Below are 20,891 nucleotides of genomic sequence, written 5' to 3'. Positions count from 1 at the left end.
CATATTTGGGTTACAAATCTGGTGTTGCAATAGAATATTAAACTGACTAGTAACCAAAGGCTACCAAAACAAAATTTTTCGATTAATTACCAATTCGGATCCTTACATAACCAGGATGCAGGATGACTCCGAGATCAAATGTAATTGAGAGCAAAAGTAGTAAAGTGATTGAATTTTTGGTAGATCCTTTATTTTGCTATATTGAAAGGGGCCAAAGGAGCAACAAATTTTGGTTTTTCCACATAGGGAGGGAGTAGACCAAAAAGTGGTAAAATTTGTCTTACGTATCTAATGACTAGCCTAATAATACGTGGCTTTTCATCAGGAGATAAATGAATAGATACATTTTTACCAATAGTTACTGCAATAATATAGTTATATAAATCTTTAAAGACAAAAAGGCACTGTTGTCACTCAAGATGTTCGTCCATTATATTCGGGATGTATACCAGAAATAAATTGGTCAACGATGCGAAAAGGATGAGCTAACGCGAACCTCGATCAAATGCTCAGAAAACAACTGCTAAAAGACTAAATGATGAATGAAGAACAGAGTTTCATGACAAACCGTTCTAAATGTTTTAAAACCTTAATACTAAAACACATAAAAGCAAGATTTTTGTTCTGAGGTAACAGTTATAACGCCAAATGATTCTTATAGAAGTTTAAAGGGAGAATATTGGAAGTTAACCTCTCCAAATATTTGGGAGGGAAGAGGAACGAAGATTTTTCATAAAAGAATGTAGATTTCACTATCAAGTAGAACAAGTGCCTCTTGAATTGATTTTCGATCCCAATGGAGTATAAATTGAGAATGTGGGGAAAGATGGAGAAATATTTTAAATATAAATTACTAAAAGAAATGAGTATATAAGCTAAGCTAAGAAGATAAAAATGATACTAATCCAAACACTACCGCTATAACGATATTTAAAGCGAAAACCAAAGGAAAGACAAATTAAAGGGATATGTACTTTATATGTTATGTGCAGTGTATATCATAGAGAGAAAAAAACCTAATACCAACATACCAGCTTGGGTTTATTAACAAGCATTCAACAATTGACCAAGTCCACAGAATAACAGATGTTATTGAAAAAGCCTACGAAAGTAAAAAAGTATGCTCAGCTATATTCTTAGATGTAGCACAAGGCTTCGATAAGGTTTAGCATGAAGACTTTGTTCATAAACTACAGAAAATGCTACCAAAACAATACATCGAACTATTGCAATCGTACATTACAACCAGAATATTTAGAATCAAACAAGAATAAGCTTACTATACAATAAAAGAAGCCAAATCAGGTGTACCACAAGGAAGTGTACTGGAACCAATGTTTTATCTACTCTACACTTGTGATATATCACAAATACTGCGATTATACCTGTCGGAGACATTAGTGAAGAAGCCTCACGAAAATTACAACAGCCAAGTGACAATATAACTAATTGGACACAAGCTTGGAAAATAAGAATTAATGAAAGTAAATCATTTCATATAGTAACAACGCTAAATATCTCGGAATGAATCTAGATGCAAAACTTCGCCGGAAGGAATATATAAAAAAGAAAAGAAAAGAACAGGTATTGAAATATAGGAAAATGTACTGGCTAATTGGAAGAAAATCACAATTATAAGTACATAATAAATTGCTATTATATAAGCAAATACTGAAACCTATATCGACATATGGAGTTCAATTATGGGGATGTTCTGCAAAGAGTAACATAAATAAAATACAAATTTTTCAGAACAATGTCCTGAGAGGTATTGTGAGCGCACTCAAATACTATAGGACTGATACCTACATCGAGACTTTCAGATACCCACAGTCGGTAAAGAAATCAAGAGAATTGCAAGGGGGCATGAGGAAAGACTCCATTCTTATGAGAATATTGAAATATTGCGGCTTTTTTACCACCGGGGATACCAGCAAAACAGGACACACATTCAAAAGAATCAAACCATCTGATCTTGTGTAGTGTTGGGTAGTGAGGTGCATGTATTAAAAATACAGCAGTGACATATAAACATTATTTCGCCAGAGACTGAGATAGGACCGATGGGTCCTCCTATTTATATACCTAGATTTAAGTTATCACAAAGACACATTGTAGGTTAGACGAACACGACTAGTAACAATGTAATAATTGAATAATAAAAAAAATTTTTTAAAAAGATTTGCAACAGATGATATTACTGACTGAGTGACAGGCTTCACTTTTCAGTATGTGTCATTTCGCTGAAGTGTGAACAAAACATTTCTTCAGTGTATTTAAAACGTCTGAATTTGTACTAAGTAAACCGCATTTACGGAAAATTGTATTTTTTTTTACTCGAATTTGAATAAAAAAGAATTAAAGCTTATGGAAACTATGTCTCATCGATTTCAACGTGTGAAGAAGACAAAGAGCGATTTGGACAGCCAAAGAACCTTTAAAACGATGATTTGAAGACATTAATTGATAAAGATCCGTGTAAAGTGCAAGAAAAATATGCAGAATTGTTGGAAGTGATACAACAAACCATTTCCAATAGTTTGAAGACCATGAGGATAATCCATAAGCGTGAAAAGCGTTTGGTCATGTATGAAATTGTGCTTCAACGGCAAAATTGAAAAAGTTTTTTGCATCGTATTGTTCTTGGTGATGAAAAGTGGATCCATTATCATAATCCAAAACAAAAAAAAAATCATAGAGACCACCTGGTCAGGCATCAATATCAATGGCAAAGCCAAATATCCATGGCTTCAACTTAATTGGCTCTTACATGGCTCTGTATTTGGTAGCATCAGCTTAATGTCGTATACTACGAGCAGCTAAAACCTAATTAAACCATCAAAGATACGACAATGTACATGAAGAATATAAGAAGAATGTAACAAGAAAAATATAGCATGACAACGCTTGACCATATATTGCAAAACCGGGGAAAACATACTTGAATACGTGAACTTGGGAACATTAAAATGGGAAGGCCTGCCGTATTCTCCAGACCTTGCTCTTTTGATTACTAGTTATTTTTATGAAGATGCTAAAAAAGGGGTTGATTCGTGGATAGCATCAAAAGATGCATGGTTCTTTCGAGATGGAATAAATAAATTGACTGAAAGATAGGGAAAAGCAGCGGCTATCGATGGACAAGACTTTGAATAAAATACATTGTTCCAATTCTTCGCAATAAAGCTTCAAATTAAAAAAAATTAAAACTAATTTATAGGCCCATTATATGCAACAGAGAAGATAAATAGAAATATAGTAAAATAAAGAGATGGACAACTATTGGTAAATGCAGATAATCTGGTGAAAAGAGACTATGAATGAAGAAAAAAGAGAAATATCGAATTGCAAATACAAACACAGTGAGAAACACGAAACTGGAGAACTAAGAATTAGAAGAGATAGACGGATGTATATATCTAGAAATAATAGTGACAAAACAGAGATAAATATATAAAAACAAACAAAGCATTCCATTCGAAAATGAATATACTAATAAGTCAAAGAATAATATATAATGTAGAGATTTACTGAAAAATGGAAAAATAAGAAAAATAAAAAATAGAAAAAAGGAAAATATTAAAGGACCAATAAAAGAAGCAAAACATAATCGATAAGAAAAAAAAATAGTTGTAAATTAAAAAAAGGCATTAACCTGCTTCAGTTTTAGGAAAATAGAATTACCATTGAAAGTATTACGTAACTAAATATTTTCGAATAATGTACTCGTAATTATCATGCAGCTATTTTTAGACCAACTACATATGAAAAATCCATACTATGATGTCTTTAGAAAAAAGATAGATTTACTTTTCTCTATACATTCAAAGACATTGAAGAATTACTGATTATATAAGAATAAGTAGAAATACGTAGAAGGATTACTAATTATACAAGAACAGGTGGATAGAGCAACCTTTTTCATGCCATGCTTCAAATAATATAATCTCACCTCATCTTGGGACATAATATCTAACTCGTGAGCTAAACTATTCTCCCCGTTAGTTAACATCCGTCCGGTTTCGAGCCCCGCGTGTAGTAGACTGGCCTGCAGCTCCTCGTTGGCCTCCTGCAGTTGCGAGTTCTCCGCCCTCAACATGGACATCTCCTCGTGAAGCTCGTCTAGCCGTAGAGCTTCCGGACTGGTGGTGGGCAAGGCAGGGGTCCGATGTTCCAGCTTCAAGCGCTCGATCTCCTTGGACAGGTCCTCCAACAGCTGCATCTGCGCGTCTCGGTCTTTAAGCAGTCTGGATAACGGAGATAAATTAAAGGCGGGTGAAGTGGGGTAGGGGTGGTGAATTCGAGACGTACCTATTCTCTCTGTTTTTGCATTCCTTCACCTCCTCCTTGGCCTCGTTCAACTCGTAATTGACGTCGCCCATCTGCGTCGTGAGATCATCCTTCTGTTTCTCCAGCTTCTCCAGTTTGGTTCGTTGTCGGACCACTTCCTCCTTCAGTTTGTCGCACTCGCTCTGGGCGCTCTGCAAGCGGATGGCGGCGTTTTCCAGCTGCAGCTGCTTTTCACGTTCGATCCGCTGGACCAGCTCTTTACACCGACGCTGCTCGTCCTGAAAATAACATCGGTTTTAGATTTTCAACATCGAACAATTTATATCTATTGTAATTCGGCACTAATTACATTATTAGCAAAAATGGAGCAAAAAAAACAAGAAATCAAAAATTATCATTTTATTTTCTGTGTTGCGACGTATAGTCTATTCAAATTAGCGTGAACTTGCGTCATCAAGATGTATAATGTATTGCCTAATGCCCTGCAAAATATCTGTAAAATTCTTCAAAACACAGAGGTTATAAATCGGTCTTTGCTTGTTTTGATAAATTTCAAATCGCTGCTTAATATTTGTGATTACGGTCGTTGAAAATGCCAAATAAAGTCAGTCAGAAACATATTACCTCTCTAATCATATGCCTAAATGCCGTCGAGCGGTTATTTATAAGTATTGATACTATTAATATTAAACTAGTGGGATTTTTATTGGAGACATTTTTATTGTATTACAGCTGCAGCGATTATTAGTATGGGCACTGTGACTAAAATCTCTCAAATTAAAGAAAATCCAAATCATTTTGGATTGACCGAAAATAAATTGTCCATACCTTGATATCAATTCTATTTAAGATTACATTTATGAAATGTATAAAAAAGGTGACTATTGTTTTAAAATAAAAATAAGTTAATAAAATTATTTCAGTATTTCTGGAAAGTATCCGTAGAAAACTTAGGGACATGCAGCTCTTTAGGATTTAAATAATATAAAGGTAACCCATGAAGAAGTCTAATACAACTTCCAGACATTGCGTTTCCAAAAATACAATTTTTATAGGTATTTCAAAATGGAACACTACGACACCCTTGGCAAGACGCTAATAAAAATTGTAAAGACAACAAAAGTTGACGGAAAAAGGTATACGTTAGAATAATATTTGATTAGGTTGTGTAAATCATAACATTTTTTAACAATTCATTGCAGATATATTGTTCTTCATGCTAGAAACAGGAATCCAACGAAAAGATCCCAACAAGTGGTCGGCAAAGGCTGTATCTGAAGAGCATTTTAAGTTGTTAGTTAAAATAAATGAAATGTTTTCCTCTCTATCACCGCATATTCAATAAAATCAAATTGTTATAGAACGTGACCAAGAATAACTAGAATAGACATGTAAGTTGAAAAAATAAACAAGCAAGAATTCTTTGGATATGTGGAAAATATTGTTAACAACAATACCCTTTGGTTTGGATGAACTCCATCAGACACACAGAAAAAGAAACACAATTAGTTGTAGCGACCTTGAGGCATTTTACATCGTAGAATAACAAAAATCTACAAAATACCCAGAAATATAATCCCAGCTGTTGAACACGGGCGGGGTGCCAGCAGCGCCAACTAGAACCAGGTAACGAATAGCTGGCAACCCCGAGACGTTTATCTGGGATGTTATTGAAGGGTATCTCGATTCATTCAGTGCTCAACCATCGTTTGGTTTAGACGTGCCACCATCGACTGCCCAAACCTCGTCCCCAGGTAACACCTCTGCCATCCGTTTTATCATTTGTACTTTTATAGTTACCTCCATTCACCGGGCCACGTCATTTCCCTAAGTAATTAGTGACTCAGAATGTGGCAGTGAGTGAATGAACATTTGTAGATGTGGAATAATATTTCAATGTTGAAAATACCAAGACAGGGTGATGAGAGTGGAAATAACTAAAGGTGAGTATATAATTAATATAGGATGTACAGTAGAGAACTGTAGAAAAACACATTGTAGAGTGTGCATAGATATGTGTGTAATTGTTCAGAATATTTATAAGCATTTGGATAAAATGTACAAGGAGAGAATGAATACTAACTGTTTTGCAGGCAAATGCATTAAAGAGAATGCAGTGGTTAAATCTAATTTTATCAAGAAAAATTGTACACAGGTAGTAACAGAAGAAACTAAGGAGAAATTCAAAACACAACGAAGGAAAAAAGAACATAAAAAGGTAAATATATCTTCCGAGTGAGAAGAACATTTAGTTAGTCAAGAGAGTCGGGAATGGAGAATCAAGAAACAGTCAAGATATGCCGAGAGTAAGAAGAGTAGGAAGAAAAGAATCACGAACAGTCAAGTCAGATTAAGATCAGAATAGTAAAATTCTTATGTCGTGTATAACCGCCAGTTCGTTCCGATGATGGAATTGGTATTAACCAAATTCAATTGGTAATTCTTTTCAGCATTACGTATAGATTTTATATTTTTTCATTAATTTACTTAAAAAAGAGGGAAAATAATCTGTACTATATTGAACTACTAATTTACAACATGGTTTTCTCTCCTTAACAACTCCATACTCTGAAAGACTCCAATTAGTAGACAATATTACAGACAATAGTACTACAATAATACTGTAGTGGCCTCAACCAGCAGAAATGAAATGACAAATAAAGATATTAGAATTGCAATTTGGAATAATAATGGGATTCAACAGCAGGAAATCGATATCTGAAACCCACCTGCCAAAGGATTCCTTCATTAAATTTAGAGAATATACATTTTACCACACGACACATTCAGCTAATACCGCGAAAGGTGAAAGCGCAACAATAATTAAAAACAATATTTTTCACAAAGAAGACAGAAGACTCAAATTAATAGAAAATAAGGTAACAGCGACAAAAATTAATTCAGGTAAGTAGAGAATTATACTAGTTGCAATTTACTTCACTCCAAGATACAATAAAAAAATTACCTGAACGTACTAAACAACTTATAAAGAGTTTTAAAAAGTGACATCCATCCAAAGAGATCATAGATAGAAAAAACCTAATACCAACACCCCAGTTTGGGTTTATTAATATGCATTCAACAATTGACCAGATACATAGAATAACAGATGTTATCGAAAAGCCTACGAAAGTAAAAACGTATGCTCAGCGATATTCTTTGATGTAGTACAAGCCTTCGATAAGGTTTGGCATGAAGGCCTTGTTCATAAACTACAGAAAATGTTACCAAAACAACACGTCGAAGTACTAAAATTGTACATTACAGCCAGAACGTTTAGAGTTAAACAAGAAAAAACTTACTCTACAATAAAATAAGCTAAAGCAGGTGTACCACAAGGAAATGTAGTGGGGCCAATGCTTTTTCTACTCTACACTTGTGATATACCACAAATGGAGAATATTACGATGGCTAGATTTGCTGATGATACTGCGATTATAGCTGTCGGAGACAATAGTGAAGAAGCCTCACGAAAATTGCAACAGCCAAGTGACAATATAAATAATTGGACACAAGCTTGTAAAATAAGCATTAATGGAAGTAAATCTGTACATGCGCAGTTCATCTATAAACAGACCGTACAAGCACCAATAACATTAAATAATACTATCATTCCATATAGCAACAACGCTACATATCTCGGAATTAATCGTGATGCAAAACTTCGCTGGAAGGAACATATAAAGCAGAAAAGAAAAGAACTGGAATGTACAGAACCAGAAAAGCTGCAGACAAACGAATGTTTCATAGAATCAGTAATCAAACGAATTAAAAGATTAAGGAATACAAACAAAATTGCTTAGAAAAATATGTTTGTGAATTAAGTTCAGAAGCAGACAATGATTGCTCGCTATGAAAGGCATCTTGAAGATTTAAACGACTGATTATTCTAGTGCCACCTATTAGACATGATCGAAATTAATGGGTTTGACGCAACGAATATTTAGCAAATGTAATTCAACCGAGTGATATAAAATCTACAATGTATACATCACCTGTTTATCAGCATGATACAAGTATTTCAAAATAAAGTACTGAGAAGTATTGTGGATGCATTCAGATACTATAGGAACAGTTACCTACACCGAGACCTCCGCATTCCAGTATCAGAGGAAATTAAGAGATTCGCAACAAGAAATGAGGAAAGACTCCATTCCAATGTAAACACATAAATGCTGCAATCTTTTATACTGGGCTGGGGTGCAAACTCACGAGAACCAAACCGTGCTATCTTGTATAGTTGTGTAGTGAAGTAGACTAAATGGTAAAAACCCTGAAAAGTGCTACTAACCTTTATTTTATTTTATTAGAAACTAAGTACAGATCAATGAGCCATTCTAGATAAAGACCTAGCTTTAAGATACTGTAGAGAAAAATTGTAAGTCACAAGGACTAGTAATAATATATTTTAACAAATTAAAGTATATATAAAATTTGGACATATATGTATATTTGGTTGCATAAAGTTTTAATAAATATTAAATAACTATACCCAATAAGCATAACCATTATTTTTTTTAACTATTATGACATAATGTGAATTAAGTACTTACTGGACCAGAAAGTTGCACAATGTGCAATAACATAAATTACACGATTTGTACAAAAAGAAAAAAAAGACATTTTAAAAAATATCTAGTGAATATGCTTTTATAGAAATATAATGAGTTTTGTCTTTTTGTGCGTTGTGTTTAAATGGTGGAGGATCGTCCGTTTTTATGCGATAAATTTACCTCTAACTGAGCGCTTTATAATGACAGATGTGGAGTTCTTTATGGCTTGCAACGTTGAATGTAAGAGTAAGTGACTAAATTCGCCAGATAAGTGTGCACACAGTTCTATATCGGGCGTGTAAGGACACTGAACCTTTAAGTATATCTGGATATACAAGTATATGTGTAAATAATTTTGGTCTCGATATATTCATTCGATATACATAAAAGTTGTGTTGTGTATTAATAGAAAATTTACATAAGTATCATTTTGTGGTATACACCTAATATTAAAATGGCATAAAATTCTTTTATATAGGCTATTTTGTTTTATTTTGCTTGTGGTAGAACGTTTTTATTTTTAAACTAGAAGAATGAAAGTAGAATTGCCTTTTTATCGATTTAACATTAGGGATGTGTAAAAATAATCTACACTTTTCAAAAAAAAATTATTTATAACTATTTTTTATATTAACATATATGTGTTACTAAAATTAATGTTATTTTTTTATTCATAAATAATTATATTCTCAATATACTGCCCTGCAATATTCCTGCTAAGCATTACTGATGTTTACAGTTAATACATTAATTTGTACACTGAAAAAGTCTTAACATCATCATATTTTGCTCATATAGCTGCGATATCAAAATTATTTCAGAAACTGCTGTTAAAACGTATTAAATCATTTATATGCAATATTCTTGGACGTCTCATAAGTTTTTGACCGCATGGCATTTGGGATTAATATACAAAATGAGCAAATTGCTACCGCTATTGAATTACTGTCTACTGCTGGAATCATATCTGTTCGAAAGAAAATTTGGGGTATCGCATGAAGGGGTATTCTCAATACTTAAACCTACCTCAGCTGGAGTTCCACAGGCTAGTGTCTTGGAACCACTCCTATATCTGCTTTATACTGCTAATATCCCAATAACAAAAGAAAGAGTACTTGAAATATTTGCCGACGATACAGTTATCATGTCAAAAGATGTACCTCTGTCTAAGGCTGTAGAAAAAGTACAAGTAGCGGCCAACAAGATCTGCAAATGGACTAGAGACTGGAAAATATAGCTTAATAGCTCCAAATCTGTCCATGTTAATTTTGCGATGCGGCAAAATAACAAAAAACCTAATTATATCGCGTGAGGTACCTCAGAATATATCTCGATGGTAGGAAAACTGGAAACATCACGTTATAGAAAAAGTAGAGCAGATTAGACTCATAGTTAAGCAATTGTACTGGTGAGTCGGAAGATACTCTCAACTTGACCTAAAATCAAAGAGATTGGTCATAAAGCCAATTTGGATCTATGGGATACAAATATGGGGTTTCACCAAGACATCAAACCAACTAGTAATCCAACGTACCAAAAACAAAGTTTCCTTGTCGGATTTTACACTCCTGTCTAAGATAATCACAAAGTTTAAACAATCACAAACATAAATTTACGACCATGCCCCAGCAGGATTCGAACCAGCGGCTATCGCAACAGTAGGAGGACCGTCCTATAGCCTTTACCACTACGCCACTAAACCGGCCTAGAAAGTAGTCTTGTATTAAATTGTATTATGCCTATTACAGAGGTGAGCAACAAAAATGCCGTAGACCTACTTTCAATTGATTTCTATGTATTTTGCTTAGAACTAAAATAGTATAGAAACATCCTAGGCCAGAAACAGGTCAGTTCAAGCGCAAAACTAAAAAATATGAACAATCTTGAGCAACAAACTTGAACTCTAGGGAAACAAATTCGGTCTTGTGTAAAAAAGTTACTCCAACGGTAAAAGAAAATGCTGCAGACAAAATAATGGTTCATAAAATCAGATGAATTAAAAGAATGAAGAATATAATGTCTCGAAAAATAAGTTTGTGATTTAGGTCCGAAAGCAGGCCAGGGTTATTTGCTATGAAAGGCAACTTGGAGATTTAAATGACTAATTATTCTAGTGCCACCTATTAGAAGTGAGCGAAATAAACGAGTTTGACGCAACGAACATTTAGTTAATGTAATTCAACCGAATGATATAAAATCTACAATGGATACAGCACTTGGTTATCCGCCTGAAATATCTATAAAGCTGGTTTCTCTAGTGGAAGTTGCTACGAAAATTGACAACAGCCTCAATCCCAAAAGGGCTTATTTGACATCTGCCTGAGATTGAAGCACGTTCCTGCATGTACCTCTGATCCTAATTATTTGAAAAACTGCTATTAAAACGTGTTGAACCACTTATAGAAATACCAGATTTTCAATTTGGAATTCGAAATCATCACTCAATAATCAAGGTCATTTGAGACTAATCCAAAAGATAAGTAAATGTTACTGTAGAACTATTGTCAATTAGTGGAGTCGTATCTTTTCGAAAGAAAATTTAGGGTTTTCTATGAAGGAGCATTTTCAATATTTAAACCTATTCTAGAGTTCCGCAGTTGGTAGTGTTGGTGGACTATTCCTGTAGCTGATCCACACTGCTGATATCCTAATAACAAAAGAACATTTGTCGACGACGACGAAAAAGAACATGGCTGTGGAAAAGTACAAGAAGTAATCAAGGAAATCCACAAGTGGACTAGAGACTGGAAAATACAGCTCACTAGCTTCAAATCTATCCATCTCAATTTTGCGTTGCGGCGAAATGACAAAACCTAATTATATCACTTGGCAGAATCAGTTAAATACCTGGGCATTCATATCGATGGTAGGTTAACTTGTAAATATCACGTTAAAAACAAAGCAGACCAGATCAGACTTAAAATCAAAAAACTGTGCTGATTAGTCGGAAGATACTCCCAACTTACTCAAAATACTGGTTTATCAGTCTATTATAAAAACTACTGGACTTATAGTCTTCTACTAAAATATCAAACCAACTAGTAATCCAACGCTGCCAAAACAAAGTTCTTTGATTAAATACCAACGCTTATCGCTGCGTAACCAACGAAGGTGAAACAAGGTTACTAAATCACGGCCATATAGAAGCAATACGATGGTCACTATTTATATTTCGGGAATAGGAAAAAAAGAAATAGTTAAGCTGCGAATATATTTTTATTGTTATTTTATAAGTACTCGCCACGATGATCAATACACTTTTGTATACGTTTAAATCAATTTTCAAACCATTTATTCCATTCTGAATGAGGTATCTTCAAAACATGATTTTTGAACGCTTCAATAGCTTCTTCGGCCGATGAAAATCGTTGACTACGGAGTTTATTCTTCACGGATGGGAACAAAAGGAAGTCTTTGGGGGGCAAATCAGGGCTGTACGGCGGATGACCCATCAATTCGATGTTTTGAGTGCACAAATAGTCTCTTGTTTGAGAGCTCGCATTGTCACGATGAAGAACAATCCGGCGTCTTTTGTTTGTTTTCCTTATTTCACCGAATACTTCTGGCAAACAAATGGTTGGGTACCAATCAGAATTTACTGTTCTACGATCCTCTAGAGGCACTGTTGCAATAGGACCAGTTTTCCCGAAGAAACAGGCCACCATTTTCTTTGAAGTGCTTCGTGCGCGAACAACTTTTGTTGGATTTGCTTCACCTTGGAACACCCATACAATCGACTACTGATTACTTTCGGGTTCATAAGAATATATCCATGATTCGTCGCCTGTCACGATTTTATAAACGTCTTTCGAAGCGCCGCGATTGAATTTCTTAAGCATTTCTTTGCACGACACGAGCCTTTTTTGACCGATTGACAAATTGTGTGGGATCCAACGCGAACATAACTTTCGCACAGCTAAGTGTTCATTTAAAATCACATATATGCTGGTGGAACTAGGGATGCCTCATCAATCAATCAGCATTCAACTATCGATCAAGTGCACAGAGTAACTGCGGCTATTGAAAGAGCGTTTGAAGAAAAGAAATACTGCCCTGCAATATTCCTGGATGTCTCACAAGCTTTTGATAGGGTTTGGCATTTGGGATTAATCTGTAAGATCAGCAAATTGTTACCGCGTAACTATTGTCAATTGCTAGAGTCATATTTATTCGGAAGAAGATTTAGAGTATCGCACGAAATGGCGTTCTCGACATTTAAAAATATCTCGGCTGGAGTTCCACAAGGTCGCGTCTTAGGACCTCTCCCATATCTCCTCTACACTGCTAACATTCCAACAACAAAAGAAACACTTCTTGGAACCTTTGCTGATAACACAGTTATTATGGCAAAAGATATATCTCTGCCTAATGCAAGTGGCAGTCAACACAATCTACAAATGGACAAAAGATTGGAAAATTCAACTTAATAGCTCCAAATCTGTCCACGTTAATTTTGCATTAAGGCGAAATAATAAAAACTTAATTATGTCACTCAATTAATGCCCGATTCCTCAAGCAGAATCAGCAAAATACTTTGGAATCAATCTTGACGGTAGATTAAATTGGAAGCATCACGTTAGACAAAAAGCAAAACACATTAGAAGCAAAATAAAACAACTATACTGGTTAGTCGGAAGATACTCCCAACTTGATCTAAAATCAAAGAGGTTGATCTATAATACAATTATAAAGCCAATTTGGACCTATGGGGTGCAAATATGGGGTTGCACTAAAAATTCAAATCAGTTAGTCATACAGCGCTGTCAAAATAAGATTCTTCGATTGATTACCAATGCCTATCGCTATGTAACCAATGAAGAACTGCACGATGACCTGGAAATCAAATGGATTTGCGAAGTTGTGCAGGATTTCGCCTTGAAACACGAAAGAAGATTACTGAATCATTCTAACGTGGAAGCAATACAACTGCTGGACAGCGCACAGGATGTCAGGAGATTGAAACGAACAAAACCATACGAACTTGTGTGAACATTTAGTGTGTATTATTAGTGTAAACTATAGCTATAAGTTAATAATTAATAAATAATTATAATTTTATAATTGAGGAATACATACTGATGTATTTTCTCGCACTCGTCTTGCTTGTTAATTAATCCAAGCACATAGGAAAAGTAGTAATAAATTAATTGTAATAATAATAATAATTAAGATTGTACTAAGCGTATCTAATAAAGATGTTATAAAAAAAATATGTAAGTGTGTGTTGAGCATTATTTAATCTTCAGTTTAAGTGGTCTAATTTTATTTTATTTTGGGGAAATACCCACTGATATCCCATACTCGTCTTACATCAGTAATCAATCATTTTTATCACATCTAATGTAAGATGTCATGTAATAATATACAAGCTTAAAAAGGTGGATTACTTTTTAACACAGTTAGTATTGAGTCAGCGTGAACTAACAGATAGAAACATATTTATTGTTAATCCAAAATCAAAACAAACCTGTATCTTCTCCTCGCACCGATACTCAGTGTCTCTGAGTTGGTCTTCGAGCATGAGTATTCTGGCTTGTAGGGCGGCATTGTCGGCCTTGAGTCTTGTGTAGCGCTCGTCGTTCTGCTGCGCGGAATCTTGTAGCACGTCAACCTTCTGTTGCAGGACCTGAAACTGCGAAACGGACGCGTTAGACGTGAGTTGTCGTCGAGGACTCGCTGAATTAAGTTACGGTGGAGTCGTTGTCGTATAATAAGTGTTTTTTCAGACCGTTGGCGTAAACCAACGAGCCGTCGTCGTCTTGGTACGTTACCGCGTCGGTGTCGGGCTGAGAGTTGCCGAGAAACTCGAACTGACCCTCCCACATATCGAAGAAGTATTCGTCATCGTTCTCCACACTTTCGGAGTCACTTAACGCGGTAACGTGCGATTTTGTGTCGCCCATTTTACGACGCTACGTAAACTTTTCGGGTTGTATTCGCGACTCTATCACGGTTCCCCTCTATGTTCGTTTATTGTTTATCGCCGACTTCAACTGACATTCGCGCTATCAGCCGCCTGACCTTATTAACATACAATATCGGATTTTTCTACGTCCTTTGTACACTCACTCCGCGCGTTACGCATCGTCCAAAAAACAACCGATTGTCGTTCCCTCGAATAAAACGCGAATCGACGATGATGATGATGTTTTCCCGGGATTAAAAATAGAGTTTCCGATCGGTTTTCAGGTTATGGCAGCGTTCCATCGCGAACGACGGGCGACGCGACCGACATGATGCGATAGCGACCGACGAAATAAAAATGACGTCCTCCCTTATCGGAGAACCACGCCGTGCCGTACTCGGAACCTATTCCGTACGATAATAGCGCGGGAGATAGCGAGCTATCACCCGGCTCGATTCAAGAAGTCGACACGTGACGCGAATAAGCGTTCGAGCTCCCGGTCTGAGCGATGAGGGCCGTGATGATTGAAACGGTTTGGGGAACGACGTCGGGAGTTGGTGAACATGTGTGTGACTCATAAAAACCGCGTTAAACTAACCCAAATGGGACCTATTTATCGTGTTAAGTGGAATTAAAAAAAAAAACTCGGTGATTGAATACGGGAGTCGCCTATAAAGTATTCCTCGGTGCATATCCAAGATATGTCTGTGAAGCAATGATGCGTTGAAGATCTTATTTAATAAATCTTGTAAATCCTTAATAATAAACACATATTTAGCATCATAAGGGCGTTGTTTCGATATGGACATATCTGCAGTCTATTCAAAGTTATTTTGTACATACGTCATCTAAATTTGTGACGTCAAAACGTCACAATTTTGCCGCATCAACTCTGAGTTTTTGTTCAGTTTGGCTTTGACATACAACAAAATTTTAATTTAAATAAAATAATTGAACAAAAATGTTATCAAATATAATTTATCTTAACATTATAGTGCATCTAAACACTACAGTTAATTATACAGCCACAATAATGTATAGGTTAGAGTTATAATCTCTTACGTCTGACAACTGGACGACTTTGACAGGCTCATTCGTTTGCGCGTTCGAACTAATCAGGCAGCATTGTGTCTCTTTTTAACTAGAATAAAATGAGAAGGAAAATATTGTCTGATTTCCAAATGAATTTACAAATTGCGACAGGCAATACAACATCTTGATTGAAAAAACTTTGTATAGACTATATTTATTACATTGTTATTAGTCGTTACCAACTAACCTACAATTTATCTATGATAACTTAAATATAGGTATATATCTAGGAGCCATCGGCCTTATTTTAGTCTCTAGTGTAATAATCTTTATGTAACAGGTGTTCCGGTAAGTCATTATCGTTTTTTTAGGAAAAAAATTACATACTTTTCAAGAAAATTATTTATTTAAACTATTGGCCATTTATTTTATAAATCTTGTCCATCTTTTAGGAAGTTTATGGATGTCATGCCAAAGAAACTGTTTGTCCTTTGAACAAAACCATTCATCGAGCTATTTTCTAACTTCTTCGAAATTGGCGAAGTGCTGTTCTACAAGCATATGTCCTATTGATGACTGACGGGAAAAGTTGATAGTCGGATGGTGAAAGCTCTGGAGAATACGGCGGGTGTGATAATATCCAAGTACGTCCCATCCAAGTACTTTCAACACTTTCTTGACCCGTTTTACTTTATGAGAGGGCATGTTATGGTACTCTAAATTCTCGACGTTTTTAAAATTGATCATTTGTTGTCGGTAGCGATCACTATTAACTGTATCACCAGGTTTCAACAGTTCGTAATACACCACGCCACTCTGGTCTCACCAAACATAGAGCATTGTCTTGCGACCAAAACGATTTCGCCTTGGAGTCGATCGATCGGCTTCGCCAGACGGTAACCGTGTTTTTTTTAAGATTAAGGTTTTCATGATGCCGAAGTTACTTCCGATCATACCTTTGAAGTAGCATTTCACCGTCATTTAATTGAGGTGGCAACCACCTTTCCATCTTTTGGATCTTCGCCATTGCTCATAATCACTCAATTATATTTAAGTTTGGATTGGCTCGTCATCCAATAACTCTTGCAGTTTCGCATCTTCAAACTTTTTTGTTCTACCAGAACGTTCTTTGTCTTGCACATCGAAATCACCACTTTTGAATTTTCGAAAGCACGTGTCACATGTTTTTGAGGTTAGAGCATACTCCTTAAGTTTCTACCATCAAACCAATCAACCATCAACAAAAAAATAGAAAAGTAAAGCCTGTTGGAAATGCACGTTTTCAGACATGAAACTTGACATGTTCAAGGAGATATAAATGTATGGCGGTGTTACTTTCGAAAAATATAATATGTATAGCTTTGAACCTTGGTGTCAGTAGAATAAAATGACATATGTGTCAAATCATAACATTACATACTTGAGCCTAGCGACATCTGTTAGAAAAATCAGTAATGATTTTCCGGCAAGCTGTTAAGGAAATATCTATAGAAAAATAAGGAATATGTACCTCTTGCAGGCATGTAAGTCATCCCTTCATACACTGTTAGGTAATATAGAATTTATATAGTCTAAAGATAACCCACAAAGATGTCTAATGAAACTTCCAGGCATTAATAGAATACAATTTTATTCTTCGATAATATATCATTGATACATTGCGACGTCCTAACGTTATACATTTTGATGACGTGCATTGAATTTGGACCTATGGGGTTGCACTAAAACATCAAACCAACTAGTAATCCAACGCACCCAAAACAAAGTTCAATGCTTATTGCTACGTAATCAACGAAGAGCTGTAGGATGACCTCGAAATCAAATAGATATACGAAATGATCCAAGAGTTCGCCTTAAAACATGAAATTAGGTTGCTAAATCATAGCAACGTGGAAGCAATACACCTACTGGATAACAGGCAGAAAATCAGAAGATTGAAGCGAACCAAACCAAACGAACTTGTATAGTACATAAGTGTATTCTTAACTGTAGCTTAAGTAGTTTATTTTACTTTTAATTTGGAAAATACATACTGTTATATTAATCCAGTACTTGCCTTGCTTGTCCAATTAAATTAAAAATTAAAAGTATATCTAATGTAATGGCTGATGGTAAGAGAATGGCTGGTGAAGGAGAATCGGAAGTGGGAAGGATAGCTCTATCAAGTATGACTGATATTCGACGATATTATGAAGCAGATGCATTGTGAAAAAAACAGATGGTGAATAAAAATGCATTAAAATTGAATAAACATTATTTATACATTCAAGAAAGCTGATAAAACATATATTCGTGGATATAAGTGCTAACATAATACTCGTTTTTGAAATCCTGTGAGGCAATTTTGTTTTCAATGGATCATAAAATAAATTAACAACAAAAAACTAGAAATGCGTGTGAAAATACATTATAAAAGTAAATAATATTGCGATAAATGCCCTGATTATAGTTACAGATTATATGGAAATTATACTTGAATGTTCTAATAATAGTATATATGAGTGTAATATCATCTATCGTATATATGAGTGTAATAATAGTATATAAAGTATAATATATCTATTATATAGGGATGTCTTTTCTTTTCTGATAGAACTCTTTTTAATGCAAAAGTTTGTTTTAGATCAGTTTGGTTTTATACATCGGTGTAAATATGTCATGAGTCATGATGAAAAAAGATTAGTGTCTGTCTCATTAATGGATCCAGTCTCTATGAATATTTTAATGAAATCCTTCCCAGTTGGTTGATTAAAACTACTATTCTAACCTAACGAAAATTGTTTCATTGATCAACTGAGTGTAGCGTTTCATTTTTAATAACGATCTGAATTGACTATCACGTTGTATCATACAAACGAAATCATTCTACAAAATTTAAATGTGAAGTAAATGTTGGAACACCTTATACACCTTATATAAACATTCTTGTTGACCCGAATTTGTATTTTATGAGATTTTATTAAGACAATCAAAAATAATAGAACGTAGTGTGGTTTTTAATATAAAATATTTCTTTTTTTATTTTTTCTTTTTGTCTGATTCTGATAATCAAGACAAATGTGAATAGTTGAACATCCTGTTGCACTGCTTGGAGAGATGTTGAAATTGATACATTATTGTTGGTTTGCAATACATATTATCTAACCAGTTTTAATTATTATTTAACATCATTATTTGAAATCACTTTCGTGGCGCGCAATTAACTATATTTTAAAGTAGCAAATCATTAATATACGAAAGAGCAATAAAAGTCAAAAGCAAAGAGTTTTACAATATTGTAGTAAAACTAAGCCAGGAACAGAATACTATGGCAATAAGTAATAGTTGAGATTCAAATACAATAAACTATTAAAAAATTAGACCTAGTGGAAAAACTTTTAAAAAACTATTAAAAATTAAAAAAAAACACCTTCTGTATCACATAGTGGTGTAAGTGTGTTATGCTTAGTGTTATTCTCCCCTGCTCTATGTTTCTGTCTCTTCTCAGCCTTCTTACTTGGGCTGGCGATTCTCTTCTCTTCTGAAGTATTCCTCTGATACATTCATCCCGGGTGTGCTTAGATCGTCCAGTAATTTTTTTTTCTCTCTATACTCTGTACTCTCGCTGTACCCGTTTTGTAAACCTTCATGCGCTGCTTTAGTCCCCACCAACTAATTTGCCTCTTCTATATGTACTCTTCCACTTATTCAATTCAATATTTTCTTATTTCTTTACTTTTCACCCTGTCCGTCTTTGTCACACTATTCCTGACTATTCTGAGGTATTTCATTTCTGCTGCTTGTATCTTACTTTTATCTCTCTTTCACAGAATCCACGTCTTGCGAATGTTGAGTTTGGTCTGTTTGTACACTTCAATTTTAGTTTTGCTTTTTGCTATATTTCTTTTTTTATATAACTTCTTTGTTAATAAATTTGCTATTTGTAGCAAAGTACACATTCATGGGCTTTCCGATTCTAGTATTTCATCATTTCTAATTCCTGGTTTCCTTACTTTCAATTTATATACCTAGATATTTAAATGCATTTATTGGTTCTATTTTAACATCCCGAATTTGGTTATTTATTATTTCCAGCTTTCTCATCACCATGACCGTATTATTCCGTACTTTCTTAGTATCATATTACATCTGCTCAAGATATTCTGTAGGTGTTCTGGTTTTTGAGTTGTTATTATTACATTATACGCAAAAGCTCCTATCGATATTACTATTTCTCTATTTTACACTTCTTTGTTATTCCATCCATTAAAATTACAAACAGGGTTGGGTTAATAAAAAAGTAAATATTAATTAATAATATTCCCCAGCCAAATCTCATCTACTGTACTAAAGACAATAACTGACAAATCATTAAAAACAATGTAAATAGACGAACTATTAATAAACAAAAGACAAAAATGTATAGTTATTCACAGTTAACACTTAACGTTTTTTTAATTGGTCTAAATAACAATATAAAAAAAAATTAAAAAAGTTGTGGATATAACTACAGAAACCGTTGTTGTTCATTGATTTCTTTTGTCGGAATACACTGTCAATAAGGAAGATTGAGTATTATTACACATTGTTTAAGTAAAGATAGTCATCTCAAGCGACCGGATAGATATCGCCAGTTTCTGTTCAATTACAGCATACTGCTGACTGTACATATTTCATTCATTATTCTCTCTATCTTTCTGATATTCTTCTTTAAATACCAGTTGAACCTCTACCACTGCTGTTTGTAGTAGGAATACTATAATAGTTAAATTACAAATAAACTATATTTACAAATATACTTGTATTTTTCATTCTATTCGATTTTCATTTTTAGGTAAAAAATGCGTACGTATTATGTAACCTGTGACTTCAAAATTAGCATAACCAAGAATTCAGTATTTACGAATTATTACTTGGCCGATTTTAATTTGCATTAATCCATATAACTGAAAGTTTAAAATATTAAACAAATGACTTCAAAATATTGAAACAGTCCACTTCAGTTCGCAACGTTGCCGTATCTTATGAATTGTATTTATGCATGGGGAATATAAATTGATATCATTTATTGTATTACAAAATAATATTTTAAAAAATCTACATTTCAGACTTATTAAGAATGGCGAAATACA

The 20,891-nt window shown here is 34.4% G+C and overlaps 1 protein-coding gene across 3 annotated transcripts in view; it reads right to left on the bottom strand.

The window, feature by feature from the left end:
* The window catches only part of nuf (rab11 family-interacting protein nuf), a 97,214-nt gene that overhangs the window by 7,260 nt on the left and 69,063 nt on the right, over positions 1–20,891 (bottom strand). For 2 of the 3 annotated variants that reach the window (XM_076416649.1, XM_076416651.1), the window contains exons 5-7: positions 14,311–14,475; positions 4,312–4,568; positions 3,953–4,247 (exon numbers count right to left, since the gene is read on the bottom strand). In XM_076416649.1, the coding sequence (XP_076272764.1) occupies positions 3,953–4,247; positions 4,312–4,568; positions 14,311–14,475 (717 nt within the window). The remainder of the gene's footprint in view (positions 1–3,952; positions 4,248–4,311; positions 4,569–14,310; positions 14,476–20,891) is intronic. The other variant, XM_076416650.1, reaches the window with a different exon arrangement.

Source organism: Rhynchophorus ferrugineus, unplaced genomic scaffold, assembly GCF_030347505.1.
Source record: "Rhynchophorus ferrugineus isolate W39M unplaced genomic scaffold, kcgeb_rfMv2 rfM10, whole genome shotgun sequence".
In the NCBI taxonomy this organism is placed as follows: domain Eukaryota; kingdom Metazoa; phylum Arthropoda; class Insecta; order Coleoptera; family Curculionidae; genus Rhynchophorus; species Rhynchophorus ferrugineus.
This window is presented reverse-complemented; position numbering and strand designations above follow the sequence as displayed.